This window comes from Macrobrachium nipponense, chromosome 40, assembly GCF_015104395.2.
Source record: "Macrobrachium nipponense isolate FS-2020 chromosome 40, ASM1510439v2, whole genome shotgun sequence".
In the NCBI taxonomy this organism is placed as follows: Eukaryota; Metazoa; Arthropoda; class Malacostraca; order Decapoda; family Palaemonidae; genus Macrobrachium; species Macrobrachium nipponense.
Genome location: NC_061101.1, coordinates 25,445,206 through 25,472,624, shown reverse-complemented (window position 1 = coordinate 25,472,624; position 27,419 = coordinate 25,445,206). Strand labels below are relative to the sequence as shown.

Below are 27,419 nucleotides of genomic sequence, written 5' to 3'. Positions count from 1 at the left end.
AATAAGGTCTATTTTTTTGTGATTTTTTTCTACAGAAGTTTAATGTTGATGAATGGGTTATAATGGACTAAACACTACACAAAAACTATCTACGAATGCTAGAAAGCACATGTCAACACTATGGTTATTTGCACTGAGCAGCTGCATCACTTTCCAGGTGGAAAATCTAAATTTTTAAGGTTAGTATTGCAATCTTGAAAAATGGCTGCCATCGTAGATTTTCAACTGGCCAATCATGCAGACTTGTCCAGTAACCCTCGGAAAATTTCCATGGAAAATTGGGTGGTGCCTGTATCACCATTCATAATTCTCTATAAAAATTGTATTTACAGTAGATTCTCTACTAAGCTGACATAGAATTGATTACTCCATTTGCAATTGACTTGTACATTGAATATTTATACTGATTAGAATGGAAGCCTCATCAGTGATAGACCAATGTTGTGTATGGAAATGAGCACTTATAGACAAATATACAAATTTACTCTGCTTTTTTCTTAATGGTATTACAGTATGTGATGAAATATGGATTCTCAAAACTTCACCTACCTCTCTACTGAGCACCAAGTTCTATATAAAGGATGAGGATTGCAACCAGTCTCTACTATAAAGATGTTTTGCAAGTTGACCTTTGGTGCAACGTCTCTGTGGGTATAGAACATAAATCTATGTTAGGAGGTTTCTATGGTTGTTCAATGTTTATATGGATGGAATTTTGTAAGAAGTCAGAGTCATAACGGTAGATGCTTGTGCAGAATTATTGTAGGATAAGAAAATAAGTTAAGGAAGGAGTATGTTGGCTGACTATAGAATTTTGATTGGGATAGTGAAGAGAAACCATAGAAGCTAGTAAAAGAGGTGATAATTGATTGATTGTGTCTATTAAACCTGGCGTCACAACATCTAGGTAATTGACACCGAAATGAATTAAATAGAAAAAATTAAATTTTTAATAAATTTCATATAAAAATATCTATAAATATATGTATATAAAAATTTTGTTCATATATATAAGTTCTTACATAGACAATCTATGTATAATTTAAATTTGGTTGAGGAGGCTCGCCTCCCCCATAAAGTTATATACCTGCTCTATATTACAATCCTTTCCAAGAACTGTAGCTAGGATAAAATTACCTACTCTGTCACGACCCCAAGACAGGAACCTATGTCTCATATTCCCGAATCTGGGACATTCAATGATAGTTGAGAGGATTATGGATGGTGGAAGAGTGGAAGATGGTGATTTGTATAGGTATTTGGGAGTGAATATAATGGATGGTGGTAGGATGAGCGAAGAGTTGATTCACCAATCTCTGTAGCCAGGAAGGCAGCAAGAGGTATGCGAAAGATTTTGAAAAGACAAAGAGGGGCTTTGGTGTCAACGTTGGGAAGGATGCAGGGATTGTTGGACCAACCCTCCTTATGGAAGTAAAGTGTGGATACTGATTGCAAATGAAGTATAAAAAAGGATGAAGAGGCTTAGAGTAAGTAATTGAAAAGTGTGTATATGCGGCACAGGAAGAACTGAAATGTTAAGAAATGAAGATATATAGAAGTGATACAAAAGTTACATTTGCTGAAATGATGGATATTAATGATTTGGGTCATATGGAAGGAATGGAGGATGAAGACTGATGAAAAGAGAACAGTATTCAAAATTGTAAAAGAGGGAAGAAGTGGAGAGCCTAGAAAGGACTGGATAGATTTGGAGGAGCTATTGAAGAGGGAGAACCTAAATTTTATGAAGTCGATCAGTGCTTGCAAGATAGAGGTGTATGGTGCATTGTAACTTTAGAATAACTTTTACCCAAAAGGAATTCTATACACCTACCCTAAGCGTGATTCAAAAACATGCATTTTAGGGTTTGTGCATGGGCGGTAAGTGCTTGTTCAGTGAGCCATCAAGAAACATAAGAATTGATTTTGACTCTTGTGGTACACAATGCTGTCGAATTCAGGTTCTGAAATAATAATCTGTAACAAACCTTCAGCATGGTAGCCCGGTGCTCAGATTGTCTGGCTACAGATGCATGACAGTTTGTCACTAATATTTATGCTTGACATTTTTTTACTTTGATACCTAAGGAGTTTTGAAGCTTTTTTGCAATTATGTTAACTGTAATTTCATTAGAATGATGTATTTGTATTTCCCAGAGGCATTGAAGAAACAAGGGAACACAGCAACTTTAATTTTGTCAAGTTATGTTGTAAATATAGGGTTGTTCAAAGACAAGAAGGTGCCTGATCGTTTGATTATAAATAGAATAAAAGCTTCTATTATAAAAAAACAAAGAGATATCAGAGCCATTTTGAAAGATAAATTGTTTTAAAGCATTTCACAAAGAATTTTTTGTAACACTGAAGGCAATGTATTCTACATGAAAATGTATGTAGTTCTAGGTTTGTTGTAATATTTCGTAAATAATTTATTGAGAAATAAAAACTAAACAGAAATTTGGATAGGAATGTATAACAGAACCTAAGTTAGCAAGGAATTCATAACGGCACTGAGTGGCGTCCTCAATCCCATTGCTGGGCCATATGGCCAAATTTCATACATTCGTTCAATAGAATTCAGTCAAAGCCCGTTCGTACCTCAAATGATGGCTGAGTGTGTTAGTCACTCCTTCTTTGGACAAACCCTGAAATGTATTGAGTTCAAATTGCAGTCAGGGTAGTGACACGTATTATATATACAGTTCATTAGGTTGTAATATATTCCTTGAATATAATGAATTGGATATTAAAATACATTTCGTGATTATATATATATATATATATATATATATATATATATATATATATATATATATATATAATATATATATATATATATACGAAATTTATTTTGATATGTATATTTATATATAAAATCGCGAAATGTCTTTTAATATATATATATGCCATATTATATATAATATATATATATATATATACTATATATTATCATATATTTGCGTGTGTGTGTGTGAGTGAGTGAGTGAGTGTGCACATAAATGAGGTGTAAAACAAAATACCTTCATTACTTTGAGGAGCTTCAGCCACATGAAATCACAGAGAAGAAAGGTACATGAGAATATTTTTATATATCCAGTTAATGAGTCACGGCCATTTAAATCTATGACAAGCATAGATAATATAAAAAGTCTTCTTCCCTTGCTTTGCCAGGGATGGATATATTCGAAGCAGACTATATTATGATTTGCAACCACGTGTGAAGTTAAGTACATCTGAGTTTAACCAGACCACTGAGCTGATTAACAGCTCTCCTAGCTAGGGCTGGCCAGAAGGATAAGATATTTTTACGTGGCTAGGAACCATTTGGTTACCTAGCAACGGGACCTACAGCTTATTGTGGGATCTAAACCACATTGTATCGAGAAATTAATATCTAATCACCAGAAACGAATTCCTCTGATTCCACGCTGGCAGAGCGTGGAATCGAACTCGGGACTACCAAATCGGTAGGCGAGCACGTAACCAGCTCGTCCAAGTATGAAGTTTAACCGATGTAATGTACTCGTAACTGAACATCAAACCGGTTTATATATATATATATATATATATATATATATATATATTATATATATATATATATATATATATAGATATATATATATATATATATATATATATATATATATATATATATATATGTTAGGAACAATCGTTTGCCGATTGTTCCCTTGGTGGATTGTTGCCTCCTTTGTTTTTTTTTGTTTTTTAATTGCTGGCGAGTTGACGTCTGTTGGATGGCGTCAAACTTCGTCAGTCAGGTCCTGGAGGGATGAGAACAACCAGTCAGGTTCAGAGAGGCAGTCTTGGCAGCAGAGCAGCGGAGAGTATCTGAGGACGAGTTGGTAGTTGTATCAACCCTGTCGTGAACATCCAGTGGTCGAGGAGGACCTTCATACTGTATCTGAGGACGAGATGGTTGTTGTGTCAACTCTGTCTTGATCGTCCAGCATTCGAGGAGGATGTCCATATTGTCTCCGAGGACGAGGTGGTTGCCGTATCGGCTCTGTCTTGATCGTCCGGCATTGGACTGTTGTCCTCATTGTTTGAGGAAGTGTTCCCGTTTTGCTCTGTGTAAAATTATGCCGCTTCAGTGTTAATTCTCATTTATTATTATGCTGCCGTTTTTACATTCATTGTAATCGTTATTTCACTGCTTTTTCAATGTGTTTGTGTATTATGGCTGCCTGATTTTGTATATGTATTTATGCTACTGCACTGCTTTTTCATTTATACCGTGGTCCTCTATTATATATAATGTCGCTTTTATTATATAGTTATGCTGCTTATGAAATTGTTTGTTGAATTGTATAAGAATCACTTAATTGGATTATTACTGTTGCTGCCTTTATTATTTAATTCATTGTGTATGTTTATTTTGCTTAGCACTGGACCTGACTCACTTGTACATTTGTATAATATAACTAATTTTAAGGTGGAACTTATTTTTTGGTTTTGTTATTGCTCCTCCCTCCTTTGTTTGTCATCTGTCGTCAGTCACTGACGCCCAATTGCTTATTTTTTTAAGAACCTGTCGATCTCGAGAGTCGAGATCGTAATAATATATAATATATATATATATATATATATATATATATATATATAATATATATATATAATATATATATACATATATATATTCTTATGGTATAGGTTTTTTAATGCAATTATAATTGTGGTAATATGATTAATTCACATCAGAACCTGTGTATCATGTTATGAAATGTATGTTTTTGTGTTCAGATCCCCAAATTTAAAGATAACATGTGCTAAGTGATCCAGCTTTTCATCTTGAAGTAACGTAAGACCAAGAGTAAGTGCTTATATGTGAGCCTCTGTGAAGAGGGTTGTATTCACACTTTGAGAATGTCTTAGCTAAGCTGATTTCTTTATCGGCGCAAACACGTGCGTAAGACCTCCCATGCCGCATCGAGTCCTTTGAGAACCTTCCCTACAAAGAGGTCATTCATGGATTAACATAGAGAGAGACTGCCTTGTCCGAGCAGAACTTGCTGTTATTCAACCCCTTGAAAATAGATTAGCTAAGCTAATTTTTTATTGTTCCGATCGGGCTTGTAACGGAACAAGGGCCTTGTTCATTCTGCTCCATACCCCTATAGAGATGACGTAGTATGTTTTCGTTTTTGCTAACCGCCCCATAGGCCATATACACTTACGGGGATAGAGAACCTTATTCTTTCGTTTTTGAGACGGAGCGGCGTGCGTTAGAGAGTTTAACATTGCTCTCTCTCTCTCTCTCTCAAAATTTCTCTCTCTCTCGCTAGCTCGGTTGCAAGGCTGTTTCAGTAACTTAACGTAGCTTGCATTAATTTTGTATTCAAGCTGGTCATTCATAATTATTAGTAAAATATGTGTTGTTTGTGGAATCTGAACATAGTATTATTTCTGTTAGTTTTGTGAAGGCGCCCACGAAAATAGTGAAGAGGTTGAGATTGTAACAGGCCTTTTGATTGGAGTTGCAACTGTGTATAAGGTATTTTTACAAATGTTTTGAAGTGCACTTCGAGGTTTTATCATTCTTAAACACATTTATCTTTTGCTTTGTTCTTTTGACATATCCAATTTTATATGCTTAATGTTTGTACTGTCAATGCTTTAATTGTTTTCGTATTATGCATTATGTTTTTGCATTGTCTTTATTTTGTTTAGTTAGTTTGAATAATATTCTATTATGTAATTGTTGGAATTTAACACTTGCAAATTAATTTGTAAGTGAATTTCATTTCAAATTTAATTATTGCTTTATAATTTAATTTGATTAATTTTCTTGATAAACTTTGATTTAATTTTGCTTAATAATTAATTCAAGAATTAATTAAACTTTTGTTTTCAAGTAATAACAATTTCCCTGAGATTGTGAATTTCACTTATAAATTTTGAATTTAGAAATAAAATTTTGTATTTAAATTTATATGAGCATTTCATTTTAACCATCAGTATACATTTTATTTTTAGTTTAGGTAGAAATATAGAGTGATAATTGTGACGTTTCCCACATATAAAACAGAATCAGGGAAATACTTAAATTTGAAATTGCAGGAGTGAAGCCCTTTAATTAAGATTACCTCACACCTATTTTAATGAACTTAGACTGATTGTTTTCTTGACTGCTCAGTTATATAAGGGCTCACTCTTACCTTTAGAGTATTCAGTCGTTTAGTATTTGTGATGAAGGGTCAGGTGTCTGGCTGTAGTGAGGTAAGTAATAACCAGGTACTTGAACAAACTGTGCCCTAAGTACTAAGGGTGTCCCAGACCCAGGAATAAAAGGGTGTCTTGCACTAGCAAGTACAAATGGTAAGTGTAGTAACCAGATACTTGGCAATTTGGGTTAACAAATATTAATGGTGTCCAGACACAGATCTTTGACTATTTCGTGCACCAAGTATTAATGGTATGCAGACCCAGATACTCTAGGCCACTTCGTCACAATATATATATATATATATATATATATATATATATATATATATATATATATATACACACATGTTTTATAGTTGTCATTATTACCTTGTATTTTCTTTAACACCTGCACACTACTTGGAAACAGAAAGTTAGAATTTTACGATTTCAACCAACCTTCAGTGGCCTCCTTATAAAAGAAAATGACCAAGTTTGTGCCTGAAGATAGTTTTTTTAGTTATATGATTTTGATAATGATGTGGAATAATGTGTTAGTGAATGGGCCAATTTTCAGTTATATATTGTATTATGTTTGCAAATAAAAATCCACTTTTTATTCTTATGAATTGGCTCAATCTTAAATATATTGTCGCGAGTAATTAAGTATTGCTTTTCAGTTGTAAGGTTAAACTTGGGCATGAATGTGCTTACAAGACAGAAAGAATTAGTGTTTGTTACCTGTGCATCAGAGGGAGACTCTGCAGATTGTCATCAAAAAGAAACTGTTCTCGTTGGTTAGCACACATGGTTTTCTGCCATGGCGCCATATCCTCCACAATCGCGCTCTTGTTTTCGACTGAAATATTTCAGTTGACGTTATTATCAGAATATAACTTCATTTCACTTTCATTTTTTAATTCACTAACGCGTCCGTAACTCTGGATAATATGCCGAATTTTATGTAGATGTTTACATGGAGATAATTTTTCCTCAACGATCAAAAACGCCCAGAAAGTTAATACGGGGGTTTTTGTTCAATTATGACTACTTTAGTAATTCAAAGAAAAGCTTTTTTGATATAGAGAATTTTTGCAATCGATGTTCCAAATCATATTTCATATTCATTAAATTGTAAGTTTTGTGAATAATTTTTAACACATTATCTCCTTAAAGTGAGAAATTAGGCTCATGACTTCTATCTAAAAGGATAAAGATAAAACCTGAGTTCACAAGAAAATATAAAAAAAATTTAGTTAAATTCTAAAAAAGTAATTAGGAAAACTGCTCTCTATTTGATAACAAAGCGTGAAAATCCGATCACGTATTGTCAGAAGGCTTGACGGGATGGGACGTTCCGTGAAAGAAAACGAGTCATTAGAAATAACTCGTTTTCTTTCTTTTTAAAAAATGGAGAAAAACGCGTTCAAAGTTTTCAAAATTAGTAATGCCATTGCTAGTTTATTATTTGTATCTCAGAAAAAATTCTTACATCAAAATTTTCCAAATTTCATGTACTTTAACGCTAGACTAGTAAAAAATTAGACTTCAGAACTTATGCTACTAGAAGCTATTAAGTAGTAGTGACTGAATTTGCTAAGGCATTTTTTGGCATTTGAAACACTTTAAACACGTTTCTTCACCGCTTAAATAGTCAACAAGTTAATTTCCAATTGTAAATTTGTTACTTGGTCATAGTGCATTGCTTTCAGTAGCCCAGATACGATTTTCAGACTTTTCATTTGCTACTAGAAGTGTCTAAGAGGCACCTACAAGTAGCAAGCTTATAACGGAAAAAAAAACAAAAACACACGAAAAAACTGTGTAAAAAACAGACGTAAATAAGAGCGAAAGAGAGTTCTGTTCACAAGGCGACGCTCCGCTCAGCTGCAGCGGGTTACCTCGCACACGATTGGCTGACGCATGACACGTGACTTCAGTGGTGAAAGTAAGTTCTCGCTCGCCAGGAGAACTCTGAGAAGCGAGAACTTACATTCGTATAAAAAAAATACTTATGTATAGAGGCCATATGGTTGACTTTACAGTGCCCGAACTTAGATTCGCCCCATTCCCCCCCCATAGTTTAGGTGGCGAATGAGCGTTTGAGACCAAAATACCCATTTCGACCAGGTGTGGCAAATGTAAGTTCTCGCAGTGCTAGCCTCATATTTTAGGATTTTGACGCTTTATCATACAGAAATCAGTTTTCCTAATACTTTTATAGAATTTAACTACATTTTCGAATATTTCCTTGTGAACTCAGATTTTATCTTGAGACTTTCAGATAGAAGTCATGAGCCAAATTTCCCACTATAAGAAGATAATGTGTTCAAAATGATTCACAAAACTTACAATTTAATGATTATGAAATAATATTTAGAACATTGATTGCAAGAATTCTACATATCAAAAGTGCTTTTCTTTAGATTACTGAAGTATTCACAATTGAACAAAACCCCCGTATTAACTTTCTAGGCGTTTTCACTCGTTGAGGAATAATTATCTCAATGTCAACATTTACATTAAATTCGGCATATTATCCACAGATACGGACGCGTTAGTGAATGACTGATTCATTCAGTATATAGCAGAATAGTTTGGAGTGCTACAGTTTCTTAGTCCTGACATGACTAAGAATACTCTCCTTAAGGAGTGCCTAAGGGCGTCTCAGACTGCATGTGACGTCACTTGTCATTTTCGCGTTTAGCTTTGATCCTGTTGTGCTGTACGCAGGGCCCACTAAGACAGGTCGGCCAGACAAGGGATTAATGATGAATCACTGGAGTCGATTGCGGAAAGTTAGTCGTGGCCCAGGGTTTACAGGTGGATTCAGTTCCCGACAGTGCGCCATAACCCGAAAAACGATGTGAACCAGAATATCATATTAATAATGGGAATAAATAGCACTTACGATGCTGTAAAACTGCTTCCGGCACCATGAAATCCGGTTAATGGCCCCATGAGCCAAGCACCGTAAATTCGGAACTGCATAACACGGGATTGCCTGTATATATAAGCTACTTAAGGACAAATTTCTTGTATTTTTTTATTACTTGCTTCAGTAATCTTCATTACAGTTTACGTCAAGATATTGTTTAAAACAATAGAAATATACAGTTCTTACCCTCGCTATTGATAGAGAAATTAACTTATAAGTTGTGACATATGAGGCTGTATTTTTTTAATAAAATAACTTACATTGATAAATAATTAGGTCGCTAGTAGGCTAGCATTTAAAAGAAAATTAACATAAAACTGGAACTGTTAATACAAAGACGAAGGATGGTCAAATGTTCTGCTGTATTGACGAGCAGTAATTGACACCGGGTGTCATTGTTTGGCCGACCTGTCTTCGTGGCTCCTAGCTGTACGTATCATTACACAAGTGTGACGCTGTTTAATATCCATCGCACGTTTTTATATTATTCTGTCAAACTTGTCTTCGTGGCTCCTGGCTTTACGTATCATTACACAAGTGTGACGCGGTTTAATATCCATTGCACGTTTTTATATTGCTCTGTCAAACCAATACAGCAGTACGACTCTTACCTGGTTTTATTTGATATGTTTGAGATAGTTGGCTCACATCTCTCCAAGTTCTGACGAGAAGAACGGTGCCGAAGAGGATAATAAACAGATCTTTTACTGCTTTTTTCATGTTCATCTCGTCCCCTGTAAGCAAAAGATTGAAAAAAAGTTAGCTCAAGTTGTCATATGAGGAAAACTATATGTTTATCTGAATGAGCTTTCATTTGTTAAAACGTGTTACTTTTCGTGGTAGCATGAAACGATACTGGGAATAGAGAATTTCGCAACAGTTGACTAAAATATCTCGGATGAGATTATCCAACTCAGTAGTAAGACAGTATACCACAATTTTTAACATTTCTTGGATTGCAAATAGCATTTTTTCAGACTGATCTCGCTGAAGGAGGTACCCATAATATTCTTCTAATTCACCAGAAATCTGGGGAGAAGGCGGAGATTTTCCTCTGTATAATAAGCACCCTCAAGTGCTCAGGATAAGTCATTATTATTGGGTCGTCGACCCAAGAGGTACTGGCTTATCCACCATAATGTTCTGCTTTCCAAACACTCTGGTGCGTTTGACGTCACCTCTTTAGCCAACAGAGAACGTCGGTGAAGATTAACAACAGACAGTAGAATTAAGTATCCTTAATCTTAAATTGCGCTCTTTCCATCAGTGTCAGTCTCTTTCGCAAATTTTGTTGCATTAAGTTTTGATGACTCTATTGTGATTCCGACTGGTGCTGTGACAGCTGTAAGTGTAGAAACTTAATGCTCTGCCTCCCACCTGAAATGATTGTAGATTCCTGTAAAAGGAAACTATTGAGATGGCGTCGTCTGTCCGTCCGCACTTTTTCTTTCTGTCCTCAGATCTTAAAAGCTACTGAGACTGGAGGGCTGCAAAATGATATGCTGTAGCACTCTAGGCTCAGTAATTTTATTTTAAGGTTAAAGTTAGCCATAATCGTGCGTCTGGCAACGCTATAGGACAGACCACCACCTGAAAGCATTATACAGCTTTATCACTGTACAGAAAACACTGTTGCGTTGAAGCCAGGTAACCAAAAGAAGTTTCTCCAGAGTTCTAGCTGTACTTGCAACTCTCCCCATCTAGAAGTATGTGGGAAGGGAGAGACATTATAGATTATGCATTCCGCTGCCTATACTTGCTTCTGGGGTATGTCTGACTGCATCCCAGCATAAAGGAAGCTTAGGCCTTAGAGGGCTTAAAGAGAAAATCGGTGTCATTTTTCTTGACGGAGAGGCAACTGCATACACATGATGAGCCAGCAGACATTCTGTTTGGACTTTTTCTCTAGTACGAGGGTGAGCCCTTTGTTCTCATTACAGTCCATCAGCCGGTGGTGCTTTTCCTTTTCACTTCTCGGCGAAGACGAAACCTAGTATTCAAGCAGGTGTTACTGTAACGCAGGTGTGGCAATTAAGGTCGTTTCTTGCCTTGTATCATGACGGTTATTGCATTTTTTAAAAACACGATCTCTCTCTCTCACACACACACCCACACTTTTCGCGCGCTCTCATACATAATCAGCACACTGCAGTGTGTGTAAGCTCACACGAATACTGCACATGGGTAGATTTTCATAGTACTATGTATGTTTTAAAATAAAAAGATTGCCCAAATAAGATCCCACAAAACATATGAACACTGCTCAGTGGTCTTCCAGGACTTGTTAAGAATTGACATTCTTAATCTTCATCCATCCCTGATGTTGATTTATCATTTGTTAAGAGGTGCTGTGAGGAGAAGAGCGGGATGGGAGATTCATCGAAGAGAAGTTTTAAGAAAATACCAAACGGGAATGGCAAAGCAAGTAAAAAAGGCGCCGAAGAAACTTCAATCGAGTTTTCTGTAAAGCATATAGTGCTGTATGAAACTCAGCTGTGACCCATAAAACTCAGCCGCAGCCTATGAAACTTGACGCACCTTTATGGCTAACTCTAACCTTAAATAAAATAAAAACTACTGAGGCTAGAGGGCTGCAATTTGGTATGTTTGATGATTGGAGGGTGGATGATCAACATAACAATTTGCAGCCCTCTAGCCTGAGTAGTTTTAAAAAGTATTCCTGTCAAACCTCGGGTTTAATAGGGATCGCAAGTGCTCAGTATTCAAACACCAGAATTCATTAACAGTCATAGGAAAGTTTTTCCCCAGGGAAGGTTTTTTGTTGCACGTATGGATGAAATTAGGTTTGGCTACCTAAAGAATCCATATTGTTTCTGAATTTCTCGATATTATGTAGCGTTTTTATTATCAATTATTATTGCGTGTTTACATTCTTCCTCATAATGACCATTCAACTCTTCATGTTATTTCATTTGTCAAAAACCACATTAAGCATGTTATGGTGATTTATTCATAGAATCTGCTGGTCACCTCTGACAAGATTTGTTGGCGGGTTTTGAATATTCACTCGGTTGCTTGCTAAAGCAAAACTGTAAATTGTAGGAAATATTTACCCCCAGTGTCTTCAAGGTACATTTTTATGAAACTTGCAGATCGTCTCCCGGTATTGTTATCTTGTTACCTCAGTTACCCAATCACCTCTTGTGATAGTTACGTAGGTATAACATGCATTACGTGAGTGGATATTCTCTTGACATGTGCTCATTTCAACTCGGTTTTTACGTATGAATCAAGTGTGCCGTCTTTATTATTTTTCATTTTTTAATATTTCTGCATGTGGTTAGAAAATTATTCATAAACTGATGTATTAGTTGTAAATATTCATTTCAGTTTGATTTGTATTACTTTTATGGTGTTAAATTGGTCTACGTAGGAATAATAAATGCTCATGCATCTTCCAGCCCCTTCAAGATGTGTAATGTATAACCATTACACACACACACACACACACACACATATATATATATATATATATATATATATATATATATATATATATATATATATATATATATATATATATATATAATATAAATGTGTGTGTGTGTACCAGAGGTTATGTGCCACTGGCTGAATTTAGACTTTTCTTCTGCTATGGAAAAGTAGTTATATATAAGATACGAATATTTAGAATCTACTTGTCGCTTTATACCGGATACGGTCATAATTTTTACTAGTCACAATGTTCTCATAACTTCTCGATGCCTCGATGTCCTCACGGTTTGGAAACGCTTATCACTGCTAAGCATGGAGCCAAATTAACAAACAAATGAAGGACGGCCGGGCGATATACTCGATCGCGGGTCCTAGTAATAGCCTCAACCCAACACGAGGACGAGCTTACGACTTTTTAGAGTCCATTTTCATTAAAGAATTCGTTCCCTCGTTAAATGCCCAGATGTCTCCCACACCTTTGCTTTTTTTTCTACTGTTCTGTTTACATCTAGCTAGTTTTACCTTTTAGTGTTGAGTCACTTTTTAGCCATGTACTGGTTAGGTTTGTGTTAAAGTATTTTAAGAAATGTATTTTTTAAAAAATAAAAATTATTTTGATTTTATGTAGTGACGTTCCTTTTTATGAAACAAAATTATACGTGTCATTTTGCAGCCTTGAAGATACAATGGATTATTGCGAAATGCCGTCGGCCACAATAAATAGAATTAATTGTTCGTGCGCTTTTCCATCTGCCCTTGGTCTACACACACACATACATACACACACACACACACACACACATATATATATAATATATATATATATTATATATATAATATATATATATAATATATATATATATATATATATATGGCCACTTTCCATGGTAGGAGAAAACTTAAATACATCCCCTGGCATATAACTTCCGTAATTGCCTAATCAAGGACGAATCCAGATTGTAGAAAACTTCCTCGTTATCTGCAACATCAAACAAAATTACAAGTACACACTCTCAGGAACTCGCAGAACTGTTCTTTCCAGCACCGAACCACTAGACTCATGAATTTGCGCGCCTTTTGGACCTTGAAGTTCTCACCAGACTCTCTTGGCGTCCGTGTATTGAGCACTTTCTCTGCGTCTTTCTTCTTGCCATAACTTACCACCAGCCTACTCTTCTTCACTCTCTCCACGTAAGAAAATCACCTCAAAACACTGATGCAACTTTCCACCTTAAGTAAATTTTTAAACACTTCTGGCAAAGACCGCAGTCATCTTCTGTTTCTACCAGTGCAACGTGGATTTAGTGCTCGTTGCTTTTAGCAAATATGGTATTCTTTCCAAAAAGTCCTGCACCGCTAGGTTTTCATAAATGCACCAGTGAAGGTTGTTCTTTAATATGAAGTTTATATATTGTGATTCATTTTACTTGATGCAAAGGGGGTTCACCCATGTGATGAATATTTATTTTTCTTTTGTCAGCAACGCTTGTGCGAGTAGTTTCATACACTTACCTTTATATCCAGAACTTTGAAAAATGTGTGACGCGCAGAAGAGTTGGGAGCGTCTCTTGGTTTGGCTCTCGCTTAAATGGCAAAGTTGTGCAGATTCTCATGTCACTCCCGGGTAGTTAGCTATAATGAATATTTACGATCTCTCTCTCTCTCTCTCTCTCTCTCTCTCTCTCTCTCTCGAAGTGTGGTGGTCATTCACCAATCGTTAGTTAACATGGAAATTTGTTATCTGCGTCACTTCTCCTTAATTAGGTGATATGTAAAGTTGCATGTACGCTTTTCAGGAAGATTGCAAACTATCCTATAAATTGTATACTCTGTTTTCTCTGCAGAATACATTACACATACCTTTACATATAAACGAATAATAGTTACGTATTTAGTCTAATTTTTACTTAGTATTTGAATTCGCGACACATTGGGTAAAGATCATGACTAATTTTGAACTGAAACGCACACAGTATAAAACAATAATTTTCTCCTATTACTTTGCTTTTAATATTTTTCAAGAAATCCACAACACTTGCCTCATACTCCAAATTTACACCTAAGCACATTGATTAGTATTGTCGTCATTCATAGATGAATAATTCATATCAAATTGAGAGCATAACAGCGACTTCTTAACAGCAACTTTTAGCATATTTTACATGCTGCAGTTCTGACCACTGAACTAGTCTAAGCCAGTCCATACTCTGTTTTACATTTCATCGCCATTTTGCTAAACGGAGGATCTGAAATTCTATTCCGTTGGACAACATGAGCCCTGGATCTAGGAGGTCATTCAAGACTAATTTGTTTGTTTGTATGGTGTTTTTACGTTGCATGGAACCAGTGGTTATTCAGCAACGGGACCAACGGCTTTACGTGACTTCCGAACCACGTCGAGAGTGAACTTCTATCACCAGAAATACACATCTCTAACTCCTCAGTGGAATGCCCGAGAATCGAACTCGCGGTCACCGAGGTGGCAGGCCAAGACCATACCGATCACGCCACCGAGGCGCTTCATGGGTAATTTGAATACACGTGGAGCATCTACAAAAATAAATATTTGTCTGTCTGCACATGGGTTATGAATATATTCGTTTTCTTACATAAAGGGTCAATCCCGATTTTTTTCCTCAACCTAAGATTGCAGGACCTTAAATCATGCACTGTTGCCACCACTAGATAACCTGCATATTCCGCTTCCTTCATCAAATCAGTTATTTTTTATCCGTATTATTTTGATTCGTCAAAATCAAAGTGTAAGCCTAAGGAATTTAACCCCTTTAAATAGTGATGACCGTGTGAGGACCAGAGATTAAGACAGGTAGCTGGGATACTGATGATTTATTTACAGACAAACTGAGTTGACATAGACAGGTGCGGACGGATATGTAGTGCAGTCTCGCACCACAAACAGAAATGACTCTGAGACGGTAAATTTGTGTTTTCTTACAGACATTCATTTAGATATAATAAAGTGTACAAATACAGTAGTACCTCGAGATACGAAAGGCTCAACTTACGAAAAATCCAAGTTATGAAAGCAAAGACGAAATTTTACTGCTCTACATACGAAAAGTTTTCAAGATACGAAAGGTTTCTGAAAGTCCGAGATTCGCCCCATAACAATTTTTTGAAACTCGCGCCGCAACGCCGCATCGTAGTTAGTGACTAACGCCACCACCCTCCTGCTCTCCCATTGGTTCCTGATGCTAGCCAGCATGAATCCTTCTCTCTAATTGGACAGCATCCCTCCCATCATGCATCTTCTATACATACGTACTACGTGTTGGCGTGCTTTACCTCGGCCACTTCGCACCCGAAACTTTACCGTACGCAATCGGCATTCGTTCACTCCAACGATTTCGTTTAGTAACGTAAATTCGTTAGTGATTTCGTTGCAGTACGTACATATTATCGTGTTGTGCTACTTTATCGTGTTGTGAGAACGTAACTTAATTACGTACAGTACATAGAGTCATGGGTCCCAAGAAAGTTGCTGAAGTTCACAGAAAGAAGAGAATGCTTTCTATGGAGACAAAAATGGAGATAATAAAAAAGTATGAAGCTGGCTTGCTGTTGAGTGTGATCGCTAAGGAATACGGCCAAAATACGCTCTACGATAGGCACCATCCTTAAGCAGAAGGAAGCCATCAAAGCAGCTACACCTTCCAAGGGCGTCACTATTTTTGTCCAACAAGAGGAGCCATGTGCATAATGAAATGGAAAGGCTGCTTCTTGTATGGATCGAGGACAAAGAAATCGATGGCGATACGATAACCGAGACGGCAATCTGCCAGAAGGCCAGAGCTATTTTCGGCGATTTGATTGCCCAAGCCAAAGACGACGGCGGAGAGGGACATCGACGGCAACCCCCAGAGTTCAAGGCTTCTCAGGGTGGTTCGAAAAATTCCGTAAACGGATTGGCATCCATTCGGTGGTGAAGAAATTGAAATTACGTAAACTATAAAAAAGTAAAACGAAATGTAAAAATAAAAAAAAGACAATATAAAATTTTATTTTAAGTTTTTTTGTAAAGTTAAGTGTTACAGTTTTGTTAATGTGTTTGTAAAGTTTAGTTTGTTTTTTTGACATTTTTTTAGGTGTTTTCGTAAAGGTTAAGTGTACTACCTGCCGTTTGTCCTCCTCCTCCTCCTCTGTCGCCACTTTCGGAGATAGCCTACACTTGGGCGAAACAGGTAAGCTCGACATTTTACGTTACAGTAATAATATTTCTTGTACACTAATATACACTTTATTTACAGGTTTGGATTTTTATTCTTTTTAATTTAGGTATTGAATGGTCCAAATTGTTGTAGTATTTCATTGTTTATAGGTCAATTTAGCTTTATTATGAAATTTAATGGGGTGTTTTTGGAGGGCTTGGAACAGATTAGCCATTTTACATGTAAAATGGGTTCCAAGATACGAAAAACTCATTATACGAAGGCCGCCTCGGAACGGATTAATTTCGTATCTCGAGGTACTACTGTAATGGAATTGCATGTGCTATACATCGGCGAAAAGGCCGCGGAACGCTCTATCAGACGGAAAGTAGAACAACGCTACTTGATGATTGGTTACAATGAAATAGGGAAAAAGCGTTGTCTTACAACCGAGACATAGGGACAGATATTAAATAATAGAGATAAAATAGAATGTCATCAAAAAGCAGTATAAAAGTGTAGATACCGAGATGAATGCGATTTTGAGGATTTTCCATTATGCTCAAGCTGCTGTTTGTTTGGGACTCCACCACTATTTGTTTGTTTGTATGGTGTTTTTTACGTTGCATGGAACCAGTGGTTATTCAGCAACGGGACCAGCGGCTTTACGTGACTTCCGAACCACGTCGAGGGTGAACTTCTATCTCTCACTCCTCAATGGAATGGCCGAGAATCGAACCCGCGACCACCGAGGTGGGAACCAAACACCCTACCAACCACGCCACTATTTGATAGGAGTCCTGTTGTAAAACCTTTAGCTCAAGTCGTCGTCGATCCTTTTGGAAATCACGTCACCACACAGGCTTTAACCAAAGTACAACAGACACCTCCTATTTGCTAGAAAAGTATTTGACAGACCAGGAGGTTCAGCTCCCATTGAAAAGGACGACGAAACAAACGCCCACAAGTTGCAAATGCTAAATCGCATGGATCCAATCACTGATTACATATATGGGAAATATATATATATATATATATATATATATATATATATATATATATATATATATATATATATTTATATATATATTATATATATATATCAGGTTGCCCTCGCAGTACTTTTATTTGGTTAAAAAATGAAAGTAAAAATAAAACTTATATCCTTAGAAAAGCTTATAGTTAGTTATGTTTTAATGGTAAGCTTTGTAGATAACAATCATGACAGTATTCCTCTCATATTTTTCATAACAAACACTTGAGAAATTCACGCTGAACCGTGTAAATATATATTATATATCTTATATTATATATATATATAATATATAATATTATTATATATTATCTATATTGTGATATATAATATTATATATGTGTGTGTGTGGGTGTGTGTTTGTGTGTGAATCTTTCTATAATACCCACCATGCAAAATGTAAAACTTCTTTTTGCCTGTTTCCGTAGTAAATATTACTTTTTATGCATTAAGGGAGTCGAGAATGATGCAATATGTTCATTTAGGAAAAAAAAAGTATGGATGTTAGATATTATTTCCTTAGCGATGCACTATACTTGGATGTAAAATGCAAGAGTCGTGGTAATATTTCTGATTTTTTTTCAAACCAAGCACTTAAGAAAGGAAATCCACGCTGAATCCTGTAAGGTAAGGTTGGGCTCTTTAGCTAATGGTATATCTATTTCTGAGTCTTTCTTTACAAATAAATCAAGAAAAGTAAGCTGGTTGACTCTCTTTCCATTGCAAATTTTGTTTTCACTATTGAACATTGGGGTAGTCGATGACTGGTGCAATATACATTTTGTTAAATATCTGGAAAGTATATACATAATGTTTTTAAAGGGGTTAAATTTCACTAGAAATGGTGTTCGTTATGCTGACTGCTAACTCCGCCCACCACAGGTGACGTCACACCGAAGCGCGAGCTCTATGATTGGCTGGAAATAAACTGGTGCGCTACCAGTACACATCAGTGTTGCCGAACGTGCGGAATTTTTGTTCACTATGCGGAATAAAAAGTCTACGGGGCAGCTATCCAAGTTTGTATGCCAATGCGGATTCCACATCTGCATTTTCAGCAGCAATTTCTTCATGGCGCATTCATGTAATTTTATCATATACAAATTGCAATATTTTTTTACTTTTAAACAATTTCCCATTCAAATACAAAATTATAAAAGATAAGACTCTTTATCAGAATATGACGGTGATATGATTAATGTACATCAATCTGTTAATGTATTATAAAATTATTTCCTATATGATTTAATGAGTTATATACCGATACATAAATGCTGTTATGCCTATTACAAACTTCTGTAAATATATCTGGAAAAAAAAAAATAGGAAAAAATAATACTTCTCATGTATATATATATATATATATATATATATATATATATATATATATATATATATATATATATATATATATATATATATGTACGTATGAGTATGTATGTATGTTTATATATAAAGTATACATATATATGTATACGTATGTGTGTATATGTATTTGTATATCTACATATATATATATATATATATATATATATATATATATATATATATATATATAACATACATATATGTATATATACATGTATATGTGTATATATACATATATGTATGTTTATGTGTGTATATATATTTAGTAATGTACCTTAAGTATAGCGAAATTCATATACATCGTTCAAATCCCTATGTGCGAAGTTCATGATCATCATATCCTACGAATAGGTGCAGTAAACAAATGATCAATTACCTCCACAATCTCCTATGGGCATACAGTTTTTATCGCTAGTAGGTAATACGCTAAACAAGTGCGATACTCAATGTTTTCAACGAGGGATTTTCAATGCCAGAATTAATTAATTTGCTATGTACAAAGGTAATGTCCAGAGTTTCAAAAATATATCTTTGGAGCTTGCGTTTCATAGACAATGAAACTTATAATATTATATATACCTGCATCTCTGCAAAACTCGTAAAGATCAAGTGGCAACCATAATTATGCGGACTAAGTATTATATCTTCCCAGATCGCCAATCCATTATCATGTCATCTATGACATTTATGTTGAAGTAAAATTAGTAGTGCACATTATTCAATCTATAGTAGATTCACATCAGCCGTGCATTTGATGTCTAGGCCAGTCCCTTAAGATGCTCCTAATTGGCTGTTGATAAGCCAATGACAGGGCTGGAGCGTTCACATAGGCAGGATGTATGTTCCACTTCTGAGGGATGCTTTTGAAAGACGTATCCCTCATGAGAGGTGGAACATACATCCTGCCTATGTGAACTCTTGAGAGAGACAGAGTTTCCAGCTCCGTGATTGGCTTATCAACAGCCAATCAGGAACGTCGTAAGGGACTGGCCTAGACATCAGATGCACTGGTAATGTGAATTTACTATTGTAATATCAGTTTACATCATAATACATTTAAAATAGACCTGAAATTATGTTTTCTTTATGCAGTGAGAAGTTGAGCTTCTATTGTATTTGCACCAATATTTGATTCAGGACCCAGGACATTGTTCTGTGGAGTTAGGGGGGGGGCTCTAATTACGAAACACCCAGTAGTATATTACATAATTAATTAGTCAATGGCGGAACACTTGAAAGTGGAATTCAAATTTTCATCATCTCTATGAAATTTTCAGTTTTAAAACAATTTGATGATAGTGTGATTACACAGTACTGTAGGAGTGCTGCATATTTTATTGGAATACAACATTCTTTAAAACTACTGTGATTCAAATTGAGCGCTCTTCACAGAATTGTACAGAGTTTCCAGTCACATAACATAACATGGATTCCCTGGAAAATAACTTTGTGGTTAATCAAAGGTGTGTTTACTTTTGTTCTGTTACTGAATTTAGATTCTAGGTGATTAATGGTTAATGAACCGCATTCATTCAAAACAATTCTTATTTCTATGTTCTCAAATAATAAGATAATTGTGAATTGCATATCTACATCCCATTTTTATTGTGTTACCAGGAGTCTCAAATATTTCCTACGTTCAGAAAGCTGCCTGCATATTATATTAAACATATACGCAACGTCTTACTTAGGTTGCTATCACACCAAACGCGTCGCGTCGAGTCGCACTAAGTCATGGCTAGTGTCATTTTCGCCTTAAATAGGAATAGGGATGTTAGTGTTTTCTACTTTGTTTTCATATTGCATTTCAGTTTACGAATGAGTTATGTTCTAATAAAATTGTACTCCTTTATATATTTTTTCACTTTTATGTCAGACAAAATGTAATATAATTAAATTTCAGTTCATCTTTTCTTTGTATCCATTTGATATACATTTAAAATCTTAAAACTTACCTATAGTTTTTGAAAATGCTTATATATATAATACACATACGTATATATATTATATATATATATATATATATATATTATATATATATATATATATATATATATATATATATATATATTTCTCTTAATGTTTCGGCTAATTCGTTTAGAATTGTATCTTTTAATTAGTTATCCTGTAAAATTCAATAAAAATTCAACTTGCCTTAAAAAAAATGGCCATTTTCCCCCTAACTTGCAATTGCCTGCCTGTAGGTAGTATTGTTTTTCTTATAGACAAAAAGGTAAATAAAGGAAAATCCCCAAATTTATTTTAACAGATAAGATTAACAAAAAATCCCGCATGGAGAGAGAGAGAGAGAGAGAGGGAGAGAGAGATACGTACTGCAAAAAAATCCCTGAGAGTGAGAGAGATATTTCAGCAATTTATTACACCAAGAAACAAGAGAGTTAAAAAAATGTTCAGAATATTTCCTGCTATATTTTGATAAATCGAAATATCTCTCGTAGAATATAGAAAATCAACGAAAAATCGAGAGAGAATGAGAGGAGGGTATGTGAACTGGGTATGTCCAGATATTGTTCGAAATACGGAGAGAAGTCTAACGCAGGAATAGTCATCTTGTTTATTGTGGCTGCCTATTCACTGGCGAGGTTCTTCCTGACTACTGTTGATGGAGTTGAACAGCCCAAGGAGAAAGAACTGAAGGGAGAATTGCGGCTTGGCAAGACACCATCCAGTGCCAGAGAGAGCAGCAGGTGAACTTGGACAGGATAATTCTTCAGCTGCAACAGAGGCTCGACAACAATGAAGAGATTCAGAATGCGGCCGGAAGGGAAGAACACTCGTGTGACGGTGTGATCCATATCGCTCCGGAGGTGTTGCAACAGCAGGCCTGGCAAGAAAGGCAACAGCAGGCCTGGCAAGAAAGGGCCTACTCGCTCGAAGCTGACACGTTGTTCCTGAAGAGGGAGAACGACCAAGAAAAGAGGGAAAATCGGCAGCTGGAAGACAAGATCCACAAGATCACAGATGAAAGTCAACAGTTGATGGTGTGAGGACCAGAGATTAAGACAGGTAGCTGGGTACTGATGATTTATTTACTGTTGTTTGTTGTTTTGATTTAGCTGACCTTGTGTCAGACGGGCTCTTGCTCACAGAGCAGCCCGTAACTCAGGATGGTGAGAAGGTGGTAATGGTAGGATATGGTTTTTTTTTTTTTTATTTGGTGATAATGTGTGATTGATGAATGTGATATTGAAAGAAACTTTTGATGGGTAAGGTTTGTGCCACCTTTTTAAACCCTAAGGTGCCCTTCAGTGGTAGGAAAAGTGCTATAGTAGTGAGTGTTGGCAAGTCAGAGAGGCCAACAGATGAGAAGAAGGAAGGGTATGAGTCTGAGAAAAAGATTGCTAGTCAGTTAGCTTGTGAGGTCCACAAAACTTTCCTTATTCCGTTCCAATTCCGAGTGGGAAGTAGTGTGTGTTGATGCACGAGGCTGAAGGAATGCTGTGCATGAGGTGAGGTAGTGATGAAGGATGTCAGAGTCGGGGCTTTGCTTTTGGATGTTGGTGATGTAGGTTGATGTTGGCTGTCTTTGTGTCAGTCATGCACTGGGTGGATTGTTTGTTATTCTGTGTTGTGTGGTTTGTATGTGAGTGGATAGGGATGGCAGGGGGTGTGAGGGGTCTTGACTGATGTCCCCGAGATTCCGCTATTTAGGAGTGTTTTGCACCTACCTTGGTGGTGGGTAGGAGCATAGGAAGCCTGTAAGCTGTTGGGTGTTGTTTAGGATGTGTCTTGTTATTTGAGTGACTGATTGTTGATCTCCTTCATGACTTTGTCTTAGTTGTTGTGTTTCTGGGCAGTGTAAATATATAGTGTTCCAGTGGTTCTTCTGTATTTGTTTCGCAGTATTTACATGGTTTAGGGTTGTTTTCTATTTTTTTTGCCATGTGCATTGGTATCCAAACCTTAGACGGTGTATTATTACCGCTAGTGCTCGTGTCATGTTCTTCGGTATGCTGTGTGGTTGAAGTTGTGTGGTGCTCTGCATACCATTTTGCAGTCTTGAGCCTCCGAAGATGGCTCTCCTAATTTTGCTTTCCTCCTGTGTTTTGGCAGTATGCTGCTGCTATGCTTTTTAGTTGGGTTAGTGAGAGGTTTATTTTGATGTTGACATTGTTTATGTGTAGCCCGCCCGCTTTTTGCCAGGGAATCAGCTTCCTCATTTCCTTGTATTCCAACATGGCTCGGGTATCCAGTTGAGAGTTATTTGTCTGTTTCTGCTTTGATGGAGTTTTGCCAGTGCCCATATGCTCGTTAGGAGTTTGATATTTTCCTTTGCTTTGCCTTTTGTGATGGCTTGTATTGCTCCTTTCGAGTCGGTGTGTATTGTAGTGTTGCCCAGTCTGTGTGGGAGTCTTCTAGTGCTTTGGCGATAGCTATCAGCTCTGTCTGTAGTGTGGAGGCATTGTCGGAGAGCCTCCAGCTTCCTTTGAGTGTTGTTGAGTAGACCCCTGCTGCTGCCGCTGGACGCTGAGGTCTAGAATCCATCTGTAAAGTATATGTTTGTGGCGGTTGTCAACTGTATTGCTTCTTGTGCTGCTTGCTTTAACTGTTGGGTGTGCATGCTTCCTTGCTTGCTGGAAGAATTGTAGTTTGTGTTAAAAGGTTCTGGTTCCCAGGGTGCTGATTCTGTGTATTCACTGAAGGGGTGTCTTCCCTGATGGCTGCAGCTGATTTTGCATGCCTACTCTTCTCAGTGTATCTAGAAGGTCTCCAGCATATGTTTTGGGAGGGTCTAGCTCTTCATGGAGATTAATGCATTTCCTGATCTCCTTTTTGAGTGGACAGTCTCTGTCATTTTTTAAGGTTTTTAGCAGGATGGATGTGTTTCTCTGATCTATCCTATGAGTCAGAGATTGTAGTTTTGTTTCATGTCTCAGGATGCATAGGTTGGTCCACATTGGTGCTCCTGTAATGAGTCTTAAGGCATTGTTTTGGATTACCTCAAAACTTTTTGTTCAGTGCTTGTGAGATTAGTGAGGACTGGTGCGGCATACTCTACTGTTTGATCTTATTGTCTGTATGTAGAAAATTCTGAGGGCATGGTATACGGCTCCCTGCCTTAGCGAGGTGATTCTTTTCATGGCGTTTTTGTCTGCATTTGATCTTTTGTTTAAGTGTTTCTATTTCTTTGTGTGGTGAGAGCTGTATGTTGATGTTGACTCCTAGGTACATGAAGTTGTCTACCCATTCGATGGGTTTCTCCCATGAGTTGTATTGGGTTCAGGTCTGTATTGTATTTTTGATTGCCATTGCCTTGGTTTTTTGCCGTGTTTATTTTTAGTCCTAGGACTGTGACATTTGTTTTCAATCTGTGTTATCGCGATTTGCATGTGTTTGGTGGGCTCTATGCCTGTCTGTGCTGACCAAGCACACATCATCTGCATATATGAAAATTTCAACTCCATTTGGGAAGTTTGCTGTTGGCTAATTTCTCCATTAGTATATTGAAGAGGAAGGGGCTGAGTATTCCTCCTTGAGGTGTTCCATTTTCCAGACTGAGGAATTCGGAGGTTGCTCCTTGAAAGGTAACTCTGGCTTGTCTGTTTTGCATGTATCTTTTGGTCCATGCTAGAAGGTTGCCTTTAACCGTCTTGTTGGCTAAGGCTGCCAGATAGCAGCTGCACTTGCAAGTTCGTAGGCTTTTTCTAGGTCGAGAAATACTACGATTGCTTTCTTGTTATTTATTGTGGCCATCACATTCTTCGCTAGACATTCCTGTGTGCCTATCCCCTCTTTGTAGGCATATAAGCGGTGGTGTAAGGGCCCTGTTTTCCACAGCAGTCTGTTTAACACCATTTCTCTCTGCGTGTTTTTTACTGTGCAGCTGATGAGAGAGATGGGTCTGTAGCGTTGGGCTCCTTTGGTTTGGGAATTGGTTGTGTGTTTTGTTGGTTCCATTGTGTGGGTCTGATCTGCTCTGTGTACGTTCTGTTTATTATGTGGAGATGCACTGTCTTTGCTGCGTTTCCCATGTTTTTTTAACATGCTATATGTAATCATGTCTGCTCCTGGTGCTGTGTTGTTCCCTTTTGGAGGGCTTTGTCAAGTTCTTTCATTGTGAATGGTGTGGTCCGTGTCATCAGAATTGCTGCAGGCTGTATTGATGATTCTCCACCTTCCAGGATTGAGTGCCACTTGTCTTTCTCGTGTGACTGGTGGTAGGTGAATTGATTTGGTTCTGTCTGCAAAGTGTTGTGCTAGTCTGTTTGCTTCAGCTAGAGGGTTGGGATGGTGTGCCTGTGTTGGCCTGGTCTTTCCTGATACCTTGTTGAACCACTTGAACATCTTTGCAATGGGCGTCATTCGAGTGGTTTCTGAGCACCATTTTAGCCAGGTTTCCTGCTTAACCTCCTTAGCAGTTTGGGCTGCGTGGTTTACGACTTCTCTTAGGATCGTGTGCAACTCGTCGGTGGGATTCCTTCTGAATATTTTCCTTATTCTGTTTACTCTAGAGTTCATTTCTTTGATTCTAGAGTTGTAGTACCAACTGTCCTTGTGTGGGGTTGCATTTGTTCTAAAGGCTTTCTTTGGCATGGAAATGTTTGCTGCGTTGTGCAGGCTCTCTACAAAGTCCTGTTGGAGCGTGCATATGTTGAGGGCTGATTTTGAATGTACTGTGTTGCCCATGTGTTCATGTGGTTTTGAAATGTTGGCCAGTTTGCTAGGTCCGGTCTCCATCCTGCCGGAGGGGGCGGTGGTGGGGGAATTTTCATTATCTTTAGTTTTGTTTCAGTTGCAAAATGGTCACTGGTTAGAGTTGGGTGCACTCTCCATGTGCAGTCTTCTTTCAGGTTTCCAGTTATGAAGCTTAGGTCTAGCCTGCCTCCTCGTAGGTGTGTTGCTTCATTTGTGTCATTTATTAGTGCAGCGTCCGGAAATTCTTCCATTAGGATGTGTATGTGTCTGCCTGTTGCATTTGTGTGCTGTCTCGACTGTAAGCATGGGTGGTGTGCATTGAAGTCTCCTGCAAAGAAGGTGTTTTCTCTGGAGGCTGCACTGAAGAGGTTCTCTCCTTCAAAGATTTTTTCATGCCCTTTGTAGATATTGTGTATGGTGAGTGACGTGTTCTTCTAGTCTTATGAGGACAAACTGGGTTGACATAGACAGGTGCGGACGGATATGTAGTGCAGTCTCGCACCGCAAACAGAAATGACTCTGAGACAGTAAATTTGTGTTTTCTTACAGACATACATTTAGATATAATTAGGCGTACAAATAATGGAATTGCATGTGTTATACATCGGCGAAAAGGCCGCGGAACGCTCTATCGGATGGAAGTAAGAACAACGCGACTTGATGATTGGTTACAATGAAAATAGGGAAAAAGCGTTGTCCTTGCAATAGAAAAGACAAAGGAAATTGGGGAGAGAAACGATGCCCTATGTGAGAGGATAAGGGAACTAACAGTGCGGTTGGCAGAGGCAAACAGCCAGGTTGAGAGGCAAGAGGAACTCATAAGACCCTCAGTTGAAAAGTGAAGAAGCGGCATGGCGAGGCTCATCCAGGAACAAAAGGACGCGACCGAAAAACGCATACCTGGCAGGAAAGACATCGAGGTCAGGTTCGAGCGCCTGCAGGAGGAAGTGGAAGACCTCAAATCGTGGCTGGAGAGGAAGACCATTGTCCAGGGCGAACGGAACGAAAAGCTGGAAGATGAGGTTGGACAGCTGCGAGGACCGAAGGAGAAATTGGTTTACAACCTGAAGAACCTGCAGGGGAAAAACAGACGCCTGGAGAAAGACAACTGGAAACTGAAGGAACAGCTGTTCGTCTTCAAGGAATGGCGCGATCTTCAAGGAATGGCGCTGGCCTCACAAAGACGGATGAGATGTGAAAAATTTGAGGACAATGTTTGTTGTATGGAAAGTTTAATGTTTTTGTAATAAGTTTGCTTTGTTGATCCTTGAAGGAAGTTGAAGTTGCAGGGAAATAAATATGCTAAAATGTTTTCTTAAAAGAGTTTTATTGATTCCTGAAAGGGAAGGGAAGATGGGAGGATTGAAGAAACCGTGAGGAAAATGACAGGATAGGTGGACAGAGAAGAAGCATAGAATTCAGAGAAGCCCCATGAGAACTGAAAAGATTCGGAGAAGCCCCAGGGGAACTGAAAGGATTCGGAGAAGCCCCAGGAGAACAAACCTGAAAATTGGATTCAGAGAGCCCCGGGGACTGAAAGGAGGTCGGAGAAGCCCCTAAAGGAGGACCCCTGAAAGGATTCGGGAGAAAGTCCCCAGAAAGAACTGAAACGGATTCGGAGAGCAACAGTAAAAAC

The 27,419-nt window shown here is 37.4% G+C and overlaps 1 protein-coding gene across 2 annotated transcripts in view; it reads right to left on the bottom strand.

Moving 5' to 3' along the window:
- The window catches only part of LOC135212026 (lactosylceramide 4-alpha-galactosyltransferase-like), a 69,985-nt gene that overhangs the window by 6,522 nt on the left and 36,044 nt on the right, over positions 1-27,419 (bottom strand). Inside the window, exons 1-4 of one of the 2 annotated variants that reach the window (XM_064245321.1) lie at positions 14,069-14,180; positions 9,712-9,834; positions 6,904-7,021; positions 550-645 (exon numbers count right to left, since the gene is read on the bottom strand). In XM_064245321.1, the coding sequence (XP_064101391.1) occupies positions 550-645; positions 6,904-7,021; positions 9,712-9,826 (329 nt within the window). In that variant the 5' untranslated portion in view covers positions 9,827-9,834; positions 14,069-14,180. Of the gene's footprint in view, positions 1-549; positions 646-6,903; positions 7,022-9,711; positions 9,835-14,068; positions 14,181-27,419 lie in introns of those variants that run through there. The other variant, XM_064245320.1, reaches the window with a different exon arrangement.